This window comes from Aptenodytes patagonicus, chromosome Z (genome assembly GCF_965638725.1).
Source record: "Aptenodytes patagonicus chromosome Z, bAptPat1.pri.cur, whole genome shotgun sequence".
NCBI classification, from domain to species: domain Eukaryota; kingdom Metazoa; phylum Chordata; class Aves; order Sphenisciformes; family Spheniscidae; genus Aptenodytes; species Aptenodytes patagonicus.
The window spans coordinates 24,450,711-24,470,496 of NC_134982.1; the positions used below are offsets into that span (position 1 = coordinate 24,450,711).

The 19,786-nt window shown below is 35.6% G+C and overlaps 1 protein-coding gene across 1 annotated transcript in view; it reads left to right on the forward strand.

The window, feature by feature from the left end:
* The window catches only part of CWC27 (CWC27 spliceosome associated cyclophilin), a 123,200-nt gene that overhangs the window by 77,975 nt on the left and 25,439 nt on the right, over positions 1–19,786 (forward strand). Inside the window, exon 11 of the mRNA XM_076363008.1 lies at positions 8,182–8,279. Within this exon, the coding sequence (XP_076219123.1) occupies positions 8,182–8,279 (98 nt within the window). The remainder of the gene's footprint in view (positions 1–8,181; positions 8,280–19,786) is intronic.

Genomic DNA, 19,786 nt, shown 5'->3' on the forward strand with positions numbered 1-19,786 from the left:
ACAAACAAAACCAAAACGTAATTATAATACCATAAAAAGAGGAAGGGAAATAACATGCTATGCCATCAAAAATAATAATTTAATCTAATACTCATTATTACGGAAAACAGCTCTTCCCTGAACTAATTCTTGTTTCAACTACAACATACCTTTTAGAAAAACACCAGGTCCAGTGATGCAGAATACACTATAATCTTTCAGTTGTTCAGTCACTGAATAGTTCCTCCATTATAAATTCACATTTATCTGAGTGAATCCTCTGACTTTAAGGCTATATGTATGGTTTTGGCACCACCTAAGTACTTAACTTTTGAAAGAATGTGGCCTTGTTTAATATTGTTTGTACCAGGATCAGTGAATGACGGTGTGCTAGGGTAACCTCAGACAGTTTGGGCCCTTCTAGGGGCTTAGGTGGAGTTTTGAGGGGGAGTGATGAATACTCTGAATTGTAGTGAAGTTTAGACTGGAGTTGGGATAAATTTGGAAATGCATAGAAGGCAAAGTTTTCAGGTGTTTTGTGATTGAAATATAAGCATCAAATGAATTTTAGCATCTACTGATCTTTGTCATCACCGGATGGGGAATATCTAAATTACAGTTTTGAATATATGCAACCACCTTTTCCCTAAATCACAGTTGAATAAGGTACTGTGCCTCTCTAGGTCTTATTTGTGTTTGTGTATCATATATATTTTATTAGTTACAGATTTTATATGCTTAAATAAATACTGGCAGTTATGATTTATATACATGTGTGCATGAGCATACAAGTACAAAGAGACATGTATATTTATATAGAGAAAGAGATGTGGTTTTGTGTTTGCGCATAGCAAGTATAATCCTATGGTCGCTTACACCAAAGTCACAATTAGTGTTTATTTCTGTAATCAGTTCTCTTTTCTTCTGCCAAAGTGAAGTCGAATATAGAACTTGTCCTTTTTGAATTAAGAAGTTACTTTGCAAATTCAGAAGATCCCCTATTACTTGCAGCAAGACACTTTCAGTACATGGCACTTAGAAACAAGTTTATCCATTTAACTTAGAATATTTGGCTAAATTACAAACTTATTTTATTCCTTATTAACTAAGTATTAATTTCTGATTTAAAAAAACAAAAGAAAAATAAAATAGATTTATTAGAAAGCTGAAGCATGGATTACATGATATTATAAAGATAACTGCAGAAAACCCTACTATTAAGATAAAAATATATTGAAATATAAAGCTTTGATACTGGTACAGCTAAAAGCTGAGAGATGGAAGATCTCCTGTAGTAAACAAGCACTTCAAGCGGGTTTTGCAGCACTTTAACCAAGCCAAAAAACAACTGAGCTTGAATCAGTAAAATGGCTAAGGTACTGAAACTCCATACCATAACAATACCGTCATGAGTCTTTGGGTCTATGCTTGCTCGCAGCTCATCAGCTAAGGGCACAGTGTAGCAAGTGTGTGCTTGCTCACTTGTGGGTTAGATCCTTAGTGACAGACCCAAGATAAGAGTTATATTATTAACCTTTAGTCTTGTGTTCAAGCCACTGCTTCCCATTGCATTTCATAGGGACGGAATCTTGATCCGCCAAAATCTACTTTCTTCCAAATTCAGTGGGAAGATTAAGGTCAAGCAATCTCCATCAGATTGTGTGTGGAGTCTGTCCAGCCATATGAATGTCTCTAGGCTTCTAGAGTATTCTAACTTCTAGAGTATTCTAACTTTAGATGACTTTTGACATTAATCTCCGAAACAGTCTTAGACTTGGTGTCAAGAAACTTTTGCAGCTTACGTATTGAAACAATCAATGAAAATAATCCTTTAACCTTGGGATCATAGAAAAGAGAGGAAGATTTTCCAGACCAATACTTCTGCATGTCTGAGGCCTGCTTCGCCATGAAGTACGTAAAACTGCAAATAAATCATGAAGGTACTTCTGCTGTGTTGAAGTTAAGAAAAGGTACTTCTCAGTCATTAGGTGCAAGCTGAATTATTTGAGAGATGTTGATCCACTTTATTGCTGGCTTAGAGATTAGCAGTCAAATAGTGTTCATGATTGAATCATAGAATCATAGAATAGTTTGGGTTGGAAGGGACCTCTAAAGGTCATCTAGTCCAACCCCCCATTCAACCAGCAGGGACATCTTCAACTACATCAGGTTGCTCAGAGCCCCGTCCAACCTGACCTTGAATGTTTCCAGGGATGGGGCATCCACCACCTCTCTGGGCAACCTGTTCCAGTGTTTCACCCACCCTCACCATAAAAAATTTATTCCTTATAACTAGCCTGAATCTACCTTCCTTTAATTTAAAACCATTCCCCCTTGTCCTATCACAAGAGGCCCTACTAAAAACTTTGTCCCCATCTTTCTTGTAAGCCCCGTTTAAGTATTGAAAGGCCGCAATAAGGTCTCCCCGGAGCAGTCTCCACACTGAACAACCCCAAGTCTCTCAGCCTTTCCTCATAGGAGAGGTGTTCCAGCCCTCTGATATTTTTGGGGGCCCTCTTCTGGACCCGCTCCAACAGGTCCGTGTCTTTCCTGTACTGAGGGCTCCAGAGCTGGACGCAGTACTCCAGGTGGGGTCTCACCAGAGCAGAGTAGAGGGGCAGAATCACCTCCCTTGACCTGCTGGCCACGCTTCTTTTGATGCAGCCCAGGGTACGGTTGGCCTTCTGGGCTGCGAGCGCACATTGCTGGCTCATGTCCAGCTTTTCCTCCACCAGTACCCCCAAGTCCTTCTCGGCAGGGCTTCTCTCAATCCCTTCACCCCCCAGCCTGTATTGATACTGGGGGTTGCCCTGACCCAGGTGCAGGACCTTGCACTTGGCCTTGTTGAACCTCGTGAGGTTCACACGGGCCCACTTCTCGAGCTTGTCCAGGTCCCTCTGGATGGCATCCCATCCCTCTGGCGTGTCGACTGCACCACTCAGCTTGGTGTCATCTGCAAACTTGCTGAGCGTGCATTCGATCCCACTGTCTATGTCATTGATGAAGATACTAAACAGTACTGGTCCCAGTATGGACCCCTGAGGAACACCACTCGTCACTGATCTCCATGTGGACATTGAGCTGTTGACCACTACTCTCTGGATGTGGCATTTCATTTAATTTGTATAACTGAATTGGAAAATTAAAGACAGAATGAAGTATTATCAAAATATAAGAATTGTTCAGGGATATCCAAATTGGATGTGGAATAAAGTCACACTGGGAATGAAACATTCTGGTTTAAAAGAAATATGAAATCAGTGAAAAAGAAAAAGGATATGGCTAAGAATGTGTCAAATTAAGATACAGATACTGACAAGAAAAGCCAAAAGAGTCAATGAAATATTGATGACATTACCATGATGCGTAAAGTAAGCAAGGAGGCATTTCTTAAACAGTTTAGATTAAAAAGGAGGGAGGAAAAAAATGCCAAGATAGCTTATATGTTAAGTCATCTGCTATAATAAGATGGTAAAATAATTATATATAAAATGAAAAATTATTTAATAGGTACTTATGTTCTATGTGTGGAAGAGTGGAATAAAACGTTCACATCCATTAAAAAGCGGGAAGTTGGGCAGCATCTTTTAAGATTAAGCCTTTTCAAATAACAGGCCTAGCTGACTTAAGTCTGAGAACTTTGGTGAAAATGCAATGCTTTTTCCTGTACTAGCATTCATTTTTAAAAAAACTGGAAAACTACGAGAATTCCAAAGAATAGAACTACTATTTCAGCGTCTAATTGTGGCAAAAGTTATGATGTAGAGAAACAAAGACAGGTTAGACTTTCTTCACTCCTAATCAGATATAACAGAATGCTTTGTTTGGTACACGCTTCAGCAAAAAAAAAGACTAAAGTTGTAACTAATGCTGGTTAGTGTGATTTTTGTAGGTAGTAGATAACTATGTTGCCTTTTGGGGAAACTGGAGGGAGGGGATGATACAGGTTTAAAAAGGGTTGACTTTTTTGATTTATAAAAATAACTGAGTTGGTACAGTGTTGATAGTACAGGTAGATTTGTATCAAACATTTGTTTAAAAGCCACTGACATTCTTATTTTTATTTTTAAAAAGTCTTTATAAGAAAATAATATAGTACATGAGAACAGACCATTACAAATAATTTGAATTTAATACCGAAGTGGTCACAATGCAATAAAAAAAATACAATTGGAAATCAGAGATGCAAGTTGTAGCTGCAGGATAGTACAACTGCTGAATCACATTTTGGAGAGAAGTGACTAAGAGGTGGGTTTAGAGTCATTGTGGAAAATAATGTGAGTGCTCAGTGCAGTGATGACCCTGTGTTCCTTGGTGAGTTAAAACTAAGGTACCAAGTACACCATCAGCAAAGCCCTACAGGAATGTAGGAACCCATCAGTATGTCTGATTCTGAAGTCCACATTCAAAAGGATTGTGGAAATACTGCAGGGAGTTCTGAAGTAGACAGAAGCGATTAAAGCTAGGAGAACATCCTTTCCTTTAAAAAGAACTCTTTAAAAAGTATAAATTACTTAGTCTGCTAAAGAGAAGCCGGAGTGGTGACCAAGATAACAGTGTGGAGGTGTTTGTTGATCATGCATTCAAATAGTTTACTAGGAAAGCTGATGCCTTCACCATGCATGGTGTCTTTAGGGTGTAACTAGATTTCAGCCTGAAGTTACCCAAGTTCTCGTAGCTCCTAGATTCTGGAGTTCCTGTCAGTCCTATCAAACTGATGCACAATCCTATCAAACTGAGCCACAGTTGAACCAGAAATTCAAAGGGATTCCTAGACTTCATTTCACTAGAAAATTTCTAGATAAAACATTTTTATTTGTTCTCAAGAAGTAATCTGAAAATTCTGGAGTTACACAGTTTGTTCTGAAACCATTTGGCTAGATTCTTTTCAATTTTCTGCAGAATGAATATTCAGATTTCAGTCAACTCTGATATGAGTAGGAAAAATGAATAATTCTTTTGATATTCCTGTTTCATTCTAGTTTTAGGCTTAAATGGACAATTTTTGGGTTTTTCTTTTTTCTCATAGTGCTTCTTGGAGCTAAGTCTCCTAGAGAGTTTTGGCAATGTTACTTAGAGAAAAAGAATATGATCTATAATTCTTGTCTTCAGAAACATTCAATATATAATTTATTGTATGCATGCATGCATATACACACACATATACACAGTTATTTCTTTGCTTGATCTTGAATACGGAACAGATGGTTGAGACAGTTACAACCATTGTGCTTGGCCCTAGAATAGTTTAAGCCTATAGGTAAAGTTGTTTAACAGCTGTTATCTTTAAGGATGTTCCAACTGCAGTCAGAAAAAGATACTGAGGGTTATGTAGTTAAGAGATTGTAGTAATTATAGAAAAAATAATTAGGCTAAGCTACCTCAGATAAAAGGTTAAAAGCTGTTGTTTACGTATAAGCTAGTGCTAGCCAGTATTTGGAAAGTTATGGCTTTCATTTACTATAAAATGTATTTAACTTTCAAAAGCTATTAAAAAAAATCACTGGGAGTAAGAAATTTGGTCCATATTGTCTAGTTTTAGAAGAAATTTCTGCAAGGTGGAATCCAGCTTGGTACTTAAGCAATTTCACTGAAACGTTCTTCACAAACTGTGGAGATAAAAAATTAGTATCTTAAAGAATGAGCTATTTCTCTGTTTTCAAAATATGAAATTTAGCAAGGAAATACTTTTTGGTTTTGTATGCAATATTGGCAATGCGATTTCAGGAAGAGAAAAAGCAGTTGCGTGTCACTTGTTTGTTTTCCATTTGTGCATTTTGGCCCTTCAAAATGGTGGTAAGTAGGCAGGGGAGGAGATTACACCTGCTCTGGAAGTACCTCTCTGCATTGAGGGAGGGGGGACATCTTCCGGGCTGCAGGAAATGGCAAGAAGAGGAAGGAGGAGGGAGCAAGAGCAAGAGGAGAGCCTGCAGCATAGCAGCGGGACTGAGAGCAGTGAGAAAAGCATGGAGCAGATAGAGCTATGCCTCTGTAGCAACAGAAACGTTCCAGGGACAGGAGGCAACTGCATAATTGGCTACAAACCAACAGCTAAGTTATATGAAACCTGAGTGCAGATCTACTGCATGCAAAGACCTGTGTTTCAAAGATGTAGGGGGCAGGTACAGACTGATTTGTAGTCCCTTATTTTGATTCTGTTTTTCCTCATCAATTTGACATTTTCCTGTTTACAAAAAGTCAGTTATAAAAAAAGTTCTGTTCCAGTAAATCTGGCTTGCGAGTATAGCCTGGCTTTCCTATCAGTCAGTTCTTGTGGCTTCCTCTTTAGCATGCAGGCTTTCTGGATTACCTTTCTCGTCAACCTAACTTGGTAAAGTGAGCCTAGGAATAAATATAGGAAGTGTTGACTCTATAAGGAACCAAGTATCAAAGTCCTTTATTGACCTAGTGCTGATCATAGAAGGTGCTTGAAAAACCATTTTAGAATTAAGCTGTCTAGGAATTAGGACCTTCTGTGTTCTGTACAAAAACCTCTTTCCATTGGGGGGGGGGGCACTGAATGGTTGTCACTAGCTAGTTTGTTCTTCATTCCACAATAGCTTAAGATAACTAAGAGAAAAAGTAAGTGTGTCCTTCTTACAGGAAAACTTCTGATGTGCTTGGCTCTGTTACTCCTAAGTGCCATTTGTAACCCCCTCTTCCTGTGTTGCTGTCACTACGTTCTGGCACTCTAATATTTTAAATGTATAACTTTTATTGACATGTATGTTGTTCCTGCTGTACAACTTCTATAAGAAAATGTTGCAGTATACTAGATTAGTGTTGTACTGCGGCTTGCTTACCATACTATCCCCAATTTATATAAAAGCAATGGAGTTACTTGGGTTAAACATGTTTCTTTATCCCTCCCCTATGATTTTCTTCTCAGGACAGAAAAGTAGAACCGTAGTCTTATGTAAAACCTGTTAATCTGGCTTAGTGTACCTTCTGCCATGCTGCTGAAAATTAAGACCTACTGCTGTAATTGATTGATTGAGTACCTTTACAATGGCAGTCTTCTTTTTCTAGTGCTTTTCACAAGCTCTGTATATGTGCATACACACAAATGAAAATGAAGTTCAAAAGAAGTCATCACCCCACAATTCCAAGTCTTTGCTTAAAAACGGCTGTTGTGTTGTGAGTAATGGTATTACAGATGAGAACTGAGGTACATAAAACAGCTGCAGGGAGATGCATGCATGCCAGATTCCTGCATTGTAATAATTTCTGCTATTCATTGACTCTGATGAATACTAAATGAATGAGAACTTAATTTTTTTGGAAAAAAAAGTGGGAAATACAGATTCTAACACCAGAAAAACTTGAAGCAGTTATCAGTTCTTTTCCACTGGTAACCATTAGACTGGCACAAATAGGCATGAGCTGAAATTCAAGAAATTCCTTTTAAACATACAAAAGAGCTTTTTTGCATTGAGGGAGGTCAAGCAGTGGTTGTCTGGAGAGGTGGTGGAGTCTCCATCTTTGGATATTCAAAACCTGACTGGACAATGCTCTCAGCAACCTACTCGGTTTGGCCCTGCTTTGAGCAGGGGAGCTGGACTGGCTGATCTTCAGAGGTCTCTTCCAACCTGTGATTCTATGAAGACAGATATTTCATTTGATATTGGCACAATGACTTGCAAATTTTGGTTTCTTCTTTCTAGTATTATCGCCTAATTATTTTTTTGTAAACTTTGTAAAATGAAAAATGAATTGTCATATCTAATAATTTATGCTTACATACATATCATGTCTTTGTCACTTAACAACCACATTGCCTGTCCGTCTAAGAAATCCAAAATGCTAAGATTTGTTACTTCAGTAAATGGAATTTTAGAACACATGTAATATTTATTTGGCAGTGCCTCTGTTTCAAATGCTCTTTGTGTGGTTCTCATGGTTAAACATTACAATGTTAAATTAAAAATACAAATAGGTTTTTTTCATTTTATTATTCACGTCCTTGACATATTTCTAATGGGGTCTTAAAATAAGTCATCTGTTATGTTCTTTTGTTGTCTCTGCTAATGAAAATATGAACTTTCTTAGGTTCTAATTTATTTTTAAGCCATGTTCCTAGCATCAGTGAGTTCTTTTTGTTTATATCAGAGATTTACTGCCCATTAACTTTGATTCTGTTTCTCCTGACTGACTTTACATTCCCGGAAGATTAAATTCTTGTAATTATTTTTCTCTTTGCAGCGAGGAGCTACGGAAAGAAGCGCGACAGCTGAAACGTGAACTGCTGGAAGCCAAGCAGAAAAAAGAAGAAAGAGCTTTAAAACCCAAAGAAAAGGAAGGTAAGAGTATATTATAGTAGGTGTTGTGTAGATCTCCAGTTAACATTCCAGTTTTAAAGGTTTTTAGCAGTTTTGTGTTTCATGTGGATAAATGTGGACACTATATTGTTAAAATGTAGATTCCCCCCCCCTCCCCCCCCAAGAAAATTAGTTTTCCTTAAGAATGGTAGTAATGTAAGGATGCCAGTATGTAAATAAATTATGCAGGTAGCATTTGTTCTTTCAAATGAGGTAGTATTTGTCCTTCCAAACATTCTTTAGTTACATCTGTGTAGTTGGGCAAGCTTCTGGATTTGAAATGTCATGGCATATGATTGAGTTCTTTGGTGGTGACATACCTGTTCTGACCTCTGACTTTGAAAGTCTTCTTGACATTCCGACTTTGAAAGGTACTTAAATGCAAATGGTTAACTTTGAACTCAAAGCTACTGTCTTCAAATTTTTATGCGTCTTATGACACCAGTGGAACTCAAATTCAGAAAGTCAGTTCCATGTTTATTTTCCATAAACCATAGCAAAATGGGATCTTCAGATGCCCACTTCTTTGTCAGACAAATTTTATATTCTATTTCTTTCTAAATGTGCATAAATTGCTAAGTTTATAATAGTATGTAAGGTGTGTGTTTTAGTGCAGGTGGATGTAACACCCTTTATTAGCTGAACTGAAGAAAAAAAAAGGACTGGTTTTTAAGCACTCTGGAGTTGCTAGACACATTTCTGGAGTGGATTCTTGGTCCGGTTCTCAATACCGTAAGAAATCTGGAAAAAAATACAAAATGATTAATAAAAATTTCCAGATGACACACAATTTAGAAGAGTGATAGAAAGTATAACATCATTTTTAGAAAAACTCGTGGACTCTCTTGAATAACAGGTGAGCTTGATCAGCAACCAGTTGGGCAAAATAAAGCATACAGTATCTTGAACTTGTATATGAAATCTGGCACCAAATTTTACAAAGTAGTGGCTCTGAAAATGTTCTAGGAATCGTGCTCAATCACTGAATGAATATAAGCTCTCATTGGCAAGATAATGAATGCTGTCACTGGCCATGTAAAAAAAGAACTGCAAGTAGAAGTGTAGAAAAGGTAAAGAGTAGTCCTTATGTACATTATATGATAAATGATATTGAATAGTGCCGTGTATGGCAGTTGTAATACTATCACATAAACATTATCCCTGTTCTGGTGCCAGTTAAGTCAGAGGACTTATTGTGGAGTAATTTGAATAAATCCACCTTTACAGTGACAGACTAAAGTAATACTTGGGCAATACTCAGTTACTACTATGGTACAGTTTTGAAGGATACCTTTTATTCAAGGAAAGGGAGCTTATATACCAGGGTGGTTTGTTTTTTTACTTTCTTTGAAATAAATAGCAGGTAGGAGATAAACCTTTTGAAAGTCTGTAGGTAACAGCTAATGGTGAAAATGATCTTGAATAATCTTGGGTTTGCTTTTTGTGATTACTGTCAGAGCACAGGAAGGGGTCTGTTCCAGTACCTGTTGAGAAAGATATATGGCAGGAAAGAACCTATTCAACAAGTTCTTGGAGTACCTAATTAAAAATTCTAAAAATAAACATGTTCTAAAATTTAAGACAAAATTAAAAAGACATTAAGTGAGATGCAAATGGTGAAGGGCAAAATGATTAATGAAAATACAGTAACAGGAGACAAATGAGCAAGAAGAGAGTTGGTTGTCTTTGGCTAAACAAAGAGGAAATAAGCTTGAATGCTTGTTTTCACTCTGTCTTTAGCATAGTGGTCAACTTTGATCATATGGTTGCATATGATCAGTGACATAGAAGGAAGCATTCAGGTACAGAACAAGCATATAGAGACTACTTAGATAAATTAGGTGCATTAAAATAATTTGAACTTGATGGCATTCACTGAAGCGTATTAGGGAGCTGGCTAAAGCAGTCCCAGAGACATTAATATTAACAAAACGTTAACAAAATGCTTTAAGAGAATTGTTTGTAATCAAACTGGACAGTGGGATTCTGGGAATCTGTTTATTAGTGATCTGGAGAAAACAACAGATTACCTTTATTAAATTGGCAGACTAAAAAAAATATATGGGGCAGGGAAGGGGAAGATGAAAGAAAAAAATAAAGAGAAATGCAAACTTATGTGCTAAGGTTGCATTTTCAGATGCAGTTGTTAAAGTGAAGAGGTGAGTGGTTCACTCTCTTCCCTTCCACTAGTCCATGTTGGAGCTTTTACTGATCTGACTCAGTTTAAGTTGGAAGAAAAATGTTCCTTTTTTTCTTTGGTAGGATAGTTTTGTGCTGGTTTGGTAGATTGAGTCAGTTCATAGAAGTTAAAAGCCAGGTCAAGGTAAACAAAGTATGTTTACCTTGGGAGATCTCGGGGGAAACGATTATTATAGTAAGTGGTTTGCGTATCGCTCACAAATTGAGTTGCACAAGCACAAGATGTTAGGTTGTACTTAGGCAGCTTAAAATCTAGGAAACATAGTAAGTAGAAAGCTGAGAGCAAGTTGATAGTGCCATGCTATTGAAAAAGACTATAGTGTACTGTAAAATATATAAAATGGACTGTTGTATGCAAGACATTCATTTTCTATTGAGCCTGAGCAGGTCTTCAGCCTGAATCCTTTGCCCAGTTTTGGCGGTTGCACTTGAAAAAAACATACGAGACATCTTAAGGGAGCACAGAGGAGAGCAACAAAGGTGGTTGATGATCTGGAAAGCATAATGTTTGAAGACTGTAAGAATTGGGGCTGTTCAGTTTAGAGAAGAGATGACTTTGTAAAAGGAGACATATTAATCATCATCAAGAATGTTAAAGGCTACCTTGGAGAGGGAATTATTCTGTGTAATCCCTGTGGAGAGGACAGGAGATAATAGGGTTCAATTGCAGCTAAAGAGATTTAGGTTAAATGTTAGGGAAAACTTCCTAAAGATAAGTATTGGAATAGATGACCTACAAAGTGGAACTTTTCAATAGCAGATTAGGCAAATACTTCTTAGGATTGATGTAGAAGAGATTGATCCTGCCTTTTGGGAGGGATGGGCTTAGATATTCTGTTTTTCAAGATTCTGTGAAGCACAACTTAATCAAAAGAAAGGTAAGATGTGACCTGAAAGAAGGTTTTGATGGGGAGGAGAAACTAAGCATCTTGTAATGGTGATAGTAGTTAGGTGGAAGTATTACTAAAAGTGTTGTATTTACTATCACTGTGAGTCTTAAAATCAAGCAGTTAAAATAAAGGTTTGGTTGTAGGTCTGCCAAAATATTTCAGTAAGGCAGTACTCTCTTTACATTTTGCTTTCTCTTTAAATAACTTATTCTGGTTATCTAGTGAGTTATTTTGTCTATACCCTGAAAAGAGAAAGTCAATATCCTAATGATGTTTCTCTTTTTGAGGAAGTCTTGCACAAAGAAATGTAATTCACCGAATGATCAAAGGAAGTAAAAAGTTTTCTGGTGGTAGAGAATCTACCATTACAAAATCCACACCCAAAGAATAAATGTAAAAAACTTATTAAACGTAATATGGTCTTGAAGGAGAGGAAACTGTTCCTACATTTAGCTAGAATGAACATGTAGTGCTTAAAGGTGATGACTGAAAAGCAGATGGGAGATTTACTGTGTAGCTGTTATATAATTTGGATTATAAAGGATTCTAGATTAAACATAAGAACAGCTTTAATTAAGAGATGAGTTTATGACACCAGACATTTAAAATTGATCAAAACATCATTGTGAAATGTCAAAATTTACTGAGCATTACCACACGGGCTTTTCATTAGACATTTAATTGAAAAATACATTCATGGTCCTCTGTCTAGCTGTGGAGGCATATTGACACTGGTAGCATAAATTAGCCATAAAGTTGCCATAAATACCATGTATTTTGACACCAGAATTTAGTAAAACCAATATAACAAATTTTAAAATGTTAATCATTTGAGAGAAAGCATGTAAACAAAATATGTAGTTGTGATCATATTCTCTTCTGTGAATAGCTAGTTTTGCCAAAAAGGATGGCCCTGTAGGATAAACACAAATAGTCTTTGGGAAAAGGTTTTGTTTATAAACAAATAAAGTTTGTAATCTCCCATTCCTGCTTCTAAGGGATTTCTGTGGTGTCTAATAAAATCCATATACTAGCAGGTAGGTAAATAATCAAAATTTACTTTTTTGGTTTTCTTCATCCATGCTTTAATATTTCTTCTACCTCTAAATCCTTTTTCAGCTCTCAGTTTGGATATTTTTCAGAGCCAGCAGCAATCAAAACAGAACAAGGTAGAGATTCAAGCTTAAGTAAATTTTTTTAATCTGTACTTAAAAGTTCAGGAGTCAGATTATCTTTGCTAATTTATCAGGACAATAGCTCACTTGTCATTATTGCCAAAATTCAAACTAAGAGGGAGGAACTGAGCTTTTAAATAAAGGAGAGATTTTAAAATGTAGAGTAAGTGTCTTTTGCAGCATTTTACAGGTCACATTGTGTATGTCATTTGAAGTATCATTTACTGTCTTTAGTAAGTAGATTATTTAGTAAGGAAGTATATTTATTTAGTAAATGAATTTACTGTCTAAATTTGTTTAGTAAGGAAGCTTTCTGTCTTTACGGAAGCAAGAATAACAATAGCATATTCTGTGCCTTGGGATGCTGGGTCCGCATTTGTAACATACAGGAAAAACTAAGATTCTAGAAATACATTTTCGAATTTTCAGGGGAAAAAGAAAGTGTTTTGTTTTTCTTATTTAAAAGTAAATAAAATGTATCAAAGTATCAGCTACACCAGAATCCACCTAAAGTTCTCAAACATTAACACTTGATGATCAAATAACATGCTTAAATTATTTGTAATACAAAAATAATTAGGTGATGAAACTATCTAATGTTTTCCTGTTGGCTGCCTTTGTCTCGACTGATGTCAAAAATTGTTAAAATGCTGGCAGCATCAACTAGCACTTGCTAAATATCTCTTCCTATAATGCTGTCTTTCTGATTAGTTACTATGATTTATATTAAGTTTGCTAGTATGAAGTTTAAAATGTTCAATTTTCACTTCTGGATTCTACCCACTGCATTTTAAAAGTCATTCTCCAGATGTCCTCACAAGCCTATCAGTTTGTTGTCATTTGAATTGTACAAAATTTCTTGTCTGTATGGAAAGAATAAGTACAGTTGCATGATAGGTATGTTTCTGGTAAAGGATGAAAGAACTTGCAGACTTCAAGAGTACCTGGGGAAAGTTGAAATTTTAATAGAAATTTTAAGTAAAGGGTTACACCTACATTAGTGTTTTACCACAGACCAGATGTGCACTTTTGGAGGAAGCCACGCTGGAAGATGCATTCCAGAAGCACAGCTGATGAGCTCCAACTGATAGTCTGAAATAGAACAGCCCCCAAAATATATAGTGAGCGTATCAGGGCGTCAGCATAACAGTTTTGGTCCTGTTTCATGGTGGTGTTGGGTAATGTTGAAGTAGCCAAAGTTTTCCTGACTTTTATGAATTTCAGCCTTATAACTAGAGGTGACCCAAAGACAAAAAAGTGATCCAGAGCTAACTGCCTAAATTTTTAAAATGTTTGAGTCTGTTTGCATTTATGACAAAGCTTTTATTTTCATCATGGTTTGTATGGAGCTAAAAGCAGTTTTCTGAAGTTTCCCTTTTTCACTCTAGCCAGATACTCATATTTTTTCTCTAAAGTCTGTTGGAACATTTCAGTTCTGAAGCATCAGCTTTGTAGATGATACAGATTAAAATTTAGAATATATGTTAGATTAAGTAGCAGCTTGTGACTGCTCACCTAATAATACTGCTGTCTTGTAGCCATGTTGGAATAGTAATTTAAGAAGCATAATTTCATTGAGCAAAGGCCTCTAAGCTTCCTTAATAATATTAATTGTGAAAACACTTAGAGTTGTAAATATTTGTAAGTTTTTATAAAATTAGCATGGTGGTGTGTCTTAAACTTCACTTTGGTCTGTGTAATGTCACCTCACTATATTGTACTTTATAGTTGTTCTGTTACCAAAATTGAAACAGGACTGAGATTTACACTGGATCTTATGACCATGGAAAAACATTGTTAGAAGACTATGAATTTATTAATCATCAAGAAACAAAAGCAAATGTCACTAAATACTAGATTCTAGTACAGGAATACTAGATTGGGGGAGGGAGGAAAAGGTGTGGAAAATGTCATTGAAAATAAATTGAGAGTCATGTTGGGATGTTAAAAGCCTTAGTATTAAAGAAAAATAATTTCACACACAGACTCGTAAAATAAAGAAATTGGGAAAGCCACAATAGTGAAAGATATTTCAGGTTTGTACTATAAAACGAACTGAACATGAATTTACATTGTGATGTGGCTGTGATTGCGTGGTCATTGCTACAAAGGCATTAACTGTAAAAGCACGGTTGTATTATTGCACTCGGTTCCAAGTATTGTACCACCAAAAAAGACACTGAACAATTGGATATGAATGGACAAAAAAACCCCAAAACTAGCAGAAGACTAGGTGAACTAATTTATTAGGAGATACTTGAAGATATGCCTAGTTTAGGTAGGGAGTAGGATGGAAGGCTGGAATCTTAAGTATTTAAAGATGGTAAGTGAAAGGAATGAAGGATACCTTTACTGTGAAACAGCCATTTACAACTGAAGAATAACAGGAGAGACTTTAGAAACACTTTAGTTTGAATATAATGAAATCTAACAGCAGTAAAAGTGTTGTACCTGAGCAAGTAATTTTGCCCCAAAGTTAAAAGCATTAATTATATCTCACTTGGTCGTTTTTTGTTTATTGACCTGAATTTTCATCAATGCAATAGAGCCATCAACATGCAAGACAGTCTGCTAAATGTGTAAGAGTTTACCTATTCCAGATTATTTTACATATAAGAAATTGCATATATTTAAAACAGACTACTATCAGGAAATGAATGTGTATGTAGCAGGAGATTTTTCCATTGTTCTTTGCCTATCCACTTGGGGAATGTGGGATAGAGAGTGAGTTGTGTCATGCTCTATCAGGTATGTCTATGCAGATGGCACAGACACTTTCACAGTGTCTGCCTATGCTCTGAGCTGGCTGCATTAGGAAAAAATGCTAGTTCAGAGGCTACATAACTGCATTGATATGATTCTGTGCTTGATTAATAAACACTGCATCTCAGCCAAAACTTGCAACTGTAGCAGGAGAAATTCACTGAAGACCACAGAACTGTGAGAATAAGGCTTAGGTCATACTGGACTTTCTGCAGGATCAGGGTTATTTCTGAGTGGACGCTAATGAACAGGTGGCGGCACGACACATCTATTTTACATCCATTGGGAAATCTTTATTAGTATTGGTATCACGTTTATATGTGATGTACAACTACTTCAAATTGTTCATGTTACATATTATGCCTACCTATTTTTTTTCTGTATTCAGAGATTAAAGTAATTAAGGAAGATTGGGGAGTGAAAATTTAAGTGTTAGCATTGTTTCAAGAGGACAGAGAAAAAAACTAATTCCCTCTGTACATGTTTGATTATAACCAGCCTTCCAATTTGTGAATAAGATTGTTGACTATGCCAGACTGCTGTCAAGACCTTACTTTAAATAAGATGTTTTTCTTTTATGCGACATTTGCTGTAATGATGCCAGAAATTACATCAAACACTATAATTTGAGTGCTGAATTACTTCAGCATTTTGAAGTACTTAATCAAATATTTGAAAAGGATACACTTTTCAAAGTTCTATAGTGTAAACCTGTGAATATACTTCAATGAAATTTGCTTTAGACAAATACCATCTGCTCAGTTGTTTAACTATACGTTGGTTTTAAATAATAGTAGTATTTAAGAAGTAGTATTTTAGTTTTTCTTGTTAGAACATTTTTGTAAACTGTCTGATAATCTGTTGATGATGAAATTTAATTGTCACACATGAGAAAACAGAAAAGCTATAAAATACTATCTGAGCAGAGAAACCTCACAACTAATGTAAAAACCAACATTCAAGTGTAAGAATTCTATTGAGGCATGAAGTATTTTCTGCTTTGTTTTTAATTGTGACATGGGAATCAAATGATTGAAGTGTTTAGAAAACTCTCAAAATCTAGCAAGGATGCCCATTTAAGATTATGTTTTATTTCTGTTTTATTATTAAGTTTGGGTAATTTCAGTGGCACTTAAAGATTTAAGTCCTGTCTTACACAGAAAGATGCTTTCTTGAAGTCTGAGACTTTAACAGAATTGTTCACACTTGAGAACATCACGAAAACAGCAAAATCAAAATTTTGGTGGTTTGGTAATTATGCAGCATAAATACATTAAGTATGAAGATTTTGCAGTATATACAGTATAGCTGCATTGTATCAAAGTATGCATCTTGAATGTGTCACTTTCGCAAACCTTTGTTTTCTTCCACTATTTACATTTTTCTTTCTCATTTAATCTCATAAAATAATATCCAGCAACTCTATTCAGTCTCTTTCCTGCTAAAGTGAATGCTTTTTCCTCTTGTCTCTCTCTGCAAAAGAAAAGAGGACAAAAACCTCACTGTAAGCCAGCTTTGATTTTAGTAGTAAACTTAAGCATATGCTCAAAATCAACTGACATTAGAAAATTAACCATGTTTTAGACTGTGACTGTGTGCCTAAAAGCTACCAAGTTCTGAAAAGATTCACTAGAAACTTCCACTGTTGCATATTAAAGTTTACACTGTTTTACAAATCAGTGGGCTCTGCTCTTTCAAAGAAATGTTTTGAAGCTCTGGGAATTACTTCTAAGATTTTATATTTGAGTTGGCTAAATGAACTAGTAAGTTTGTTCTAGAACTGTTGCTTTTTTCACTGTAGCAAACTGAAAATCCAGTAATCAGTCCAACCCTGGAAGCTCATTCTGTAAGCAAACCTATTCAGTTATTCATGGTTAGTAAATATTTCCTGACTCTTACCTAACTTGTAAGCAAACAGTGGCTTTTCAGGAATTTAGGCAGGCCAGAGCTATAGTAACAGTAACTGAAAAGTAGTTAAAGGTGCAAAGAAAACCACAAGTAGAATTAGTCCTAAACAAAAATATACTGGAGAGTATGTTATAAATTCTTTCAAGCATAACATTATTTCATATTGTATTTTCTGGTATATTCATTTTTATACTACTTTACAGTAAATTAATGTTTTTATTTTCATAGACATAGTATTTAATGGTGGAAGAAATTTTTTTCCTGGATTCTGGAAGAAGTGTGTTATCTGTTTTGGATCTTAATTACAGAAAGTGGCTTTATGTTCTCCATCTGTCACTTCTGATAGGAATTCCATTTTAATTCATGAAATATTAAGGCATATCAGAATTCCTTTTGTAATTCATAAGGGTTTTGTTTGTTTTGGAACAAAAATAGTTTTTCTTTTCAAGATTTGAATCTCATTAAGGTTTTTAAAATCAATACTGCATATCTCTATAATTCCAGAAGAATGCAATATAAACTGAATATTGATGAATAGCTGAAAGTGGAATGTACTGCACAAATACAGGAATGTGTTTTAGGCCTCTTATTTTAATGCACAGAAACTTTCCGTCATAACTTCTTTCATTTCAAACAAGGAGTTGTCCAGGATTTTTCAGTTTTTTGTTTGCCCCTTTGGTAGTTCGTCTAGCTATACCATGCATTTCTTGACATTTCTGTCCAGTAGGTCTTCTATCATATGAAATGTGTCACCTGAATTGCTAAAGAATGCATTTAAGATACTGACGAAAGTTAATGGGTCCACCACATTTAAAAGATATACAAACCCTGCTAAATAAAGTAGGCTGCCTTTTAATACAGATTTCTTTGTACACTCTCTTTGTTATCTTACCTCGGTTCTGCATGAACTCATGATTATATATGCAAAGTGCATTACAAGAGTTAATGGGATTACTTTTGTGAAGTTCAGCATATCAGGAATGTTTTGCAATGTAAGATATTTAAGTCTATTTGTGTAAAAATCTTCATGCTAGCTGTACTTCATCAAAGAAAAACCATAAACCAAAGTTCTTTCATTGATCCTTGTCAGCACTGTGGGCTCTTTCTTTTTTATGGTGACATTAAACCTTCAGAAACAGCATGTATTTTTCTCTGTCACAATATATATTGTTTCTGCCTTTCTGAAAGTTAGTGTGTTTCTGGTAATACTTTCAGCAAACCACACCGCTTCTTTTTCCAACAAATGTTTTACGTGCAGCTTCATTATCTCTTTCTTAAAAAGGAAACAAAATATCTAAATTTTATACAGATTCTACCTCCTTTATTACAAGGACAGTCATTATTACAAGGTTTGTCATGACTGATACAAATAACAAAATGATAAAATAACAAAGTTCATACTGTGGAAAATTGTATGCATACTGACAGAAATACATTTGTCTCAAATTGTACCTTATCTGTGCCACAATTAGTGTACGTGCTAAGCCAAAGTTACCCCACCTGCAATGCTAAAAATGAAGCCTGGTCATTAAGGCCAATATGAATGTCAGCATAAGCAGTGATCGTACTTTTCTGATCTACCGCAGTCAGCAGGGCTAGAACTCATACTTCTTGGTTTTCATAAAGTGGAAGATAAAATTCAGTTGCAGTTTCTGAAATTGAGCATGTCTGATGCAACTTTTGTTGAGTGTTTATTATGCTGTTAAATTTACCAGGTGCTTTAGGAATTAAGCTTAAAACTACTTTATCAAGCTTTCTCTTCTGCACCACTTCCTATTTAGGGATTGATCCAAAACCATCCAGACTGCCATTCAGTTCAGTTCAACACCCATGGATCAAGTTCTCATGTCTTTATTATACTTTTGCAATATTGTAGTTAAAAACTGACATCATTTGAACTGTTCCTAATTTAAGTGTGAGCAAAATAAACCCTTCTGGGTTTTTTGGGGTTTTTTTTACATCAATTTCTTCCTTTCTGGTTTAAAGACTTCTGAATCTCCTCCTTAGTTTCAGGCTATCATTGGAAACCGTGTCCCAAAACCAAAGTTTTAGGTTAGATTACACCATCAGGTTGGCATCTGTTACTCCTTAAAGGAATATTTCAGGATAGAAGAATATCTGAAAGAAAATAAATTACTTAAATGCTAAAGTTTTTGTCACAGTAAGATGAAGAATCTCTTGGCAGTAACTCAAGTTAACTGAGGTAAGTAGCAATGTACTTAAAAATTCTGTTAGAAGTAGGATAAAGTGTATTTTCAGTAAGGAGGTTGTCTTTTTCTTTTTTTTTTTTCCCCCCCTCACCTTCCTTACTGACAGAATGTACACAGCAACTTGTTCAAACTAAGGAAAAAAAATCTTTCTTTGTCTGATCCTATTTACACTTTGTGATGGGATGCCTCTAGGGCACAAGTGTGCAAGATCCCTGGAACTTAAACTAGCATTTTCTGCTTCCTGCAATACTTAAATAAGGCATTTAATTGTTATTTCACTGCTGTGCATCCATGTCATGTTTCATTCATTTTTGTCTGAATAAATCCTCTTAGATTAAGGACTT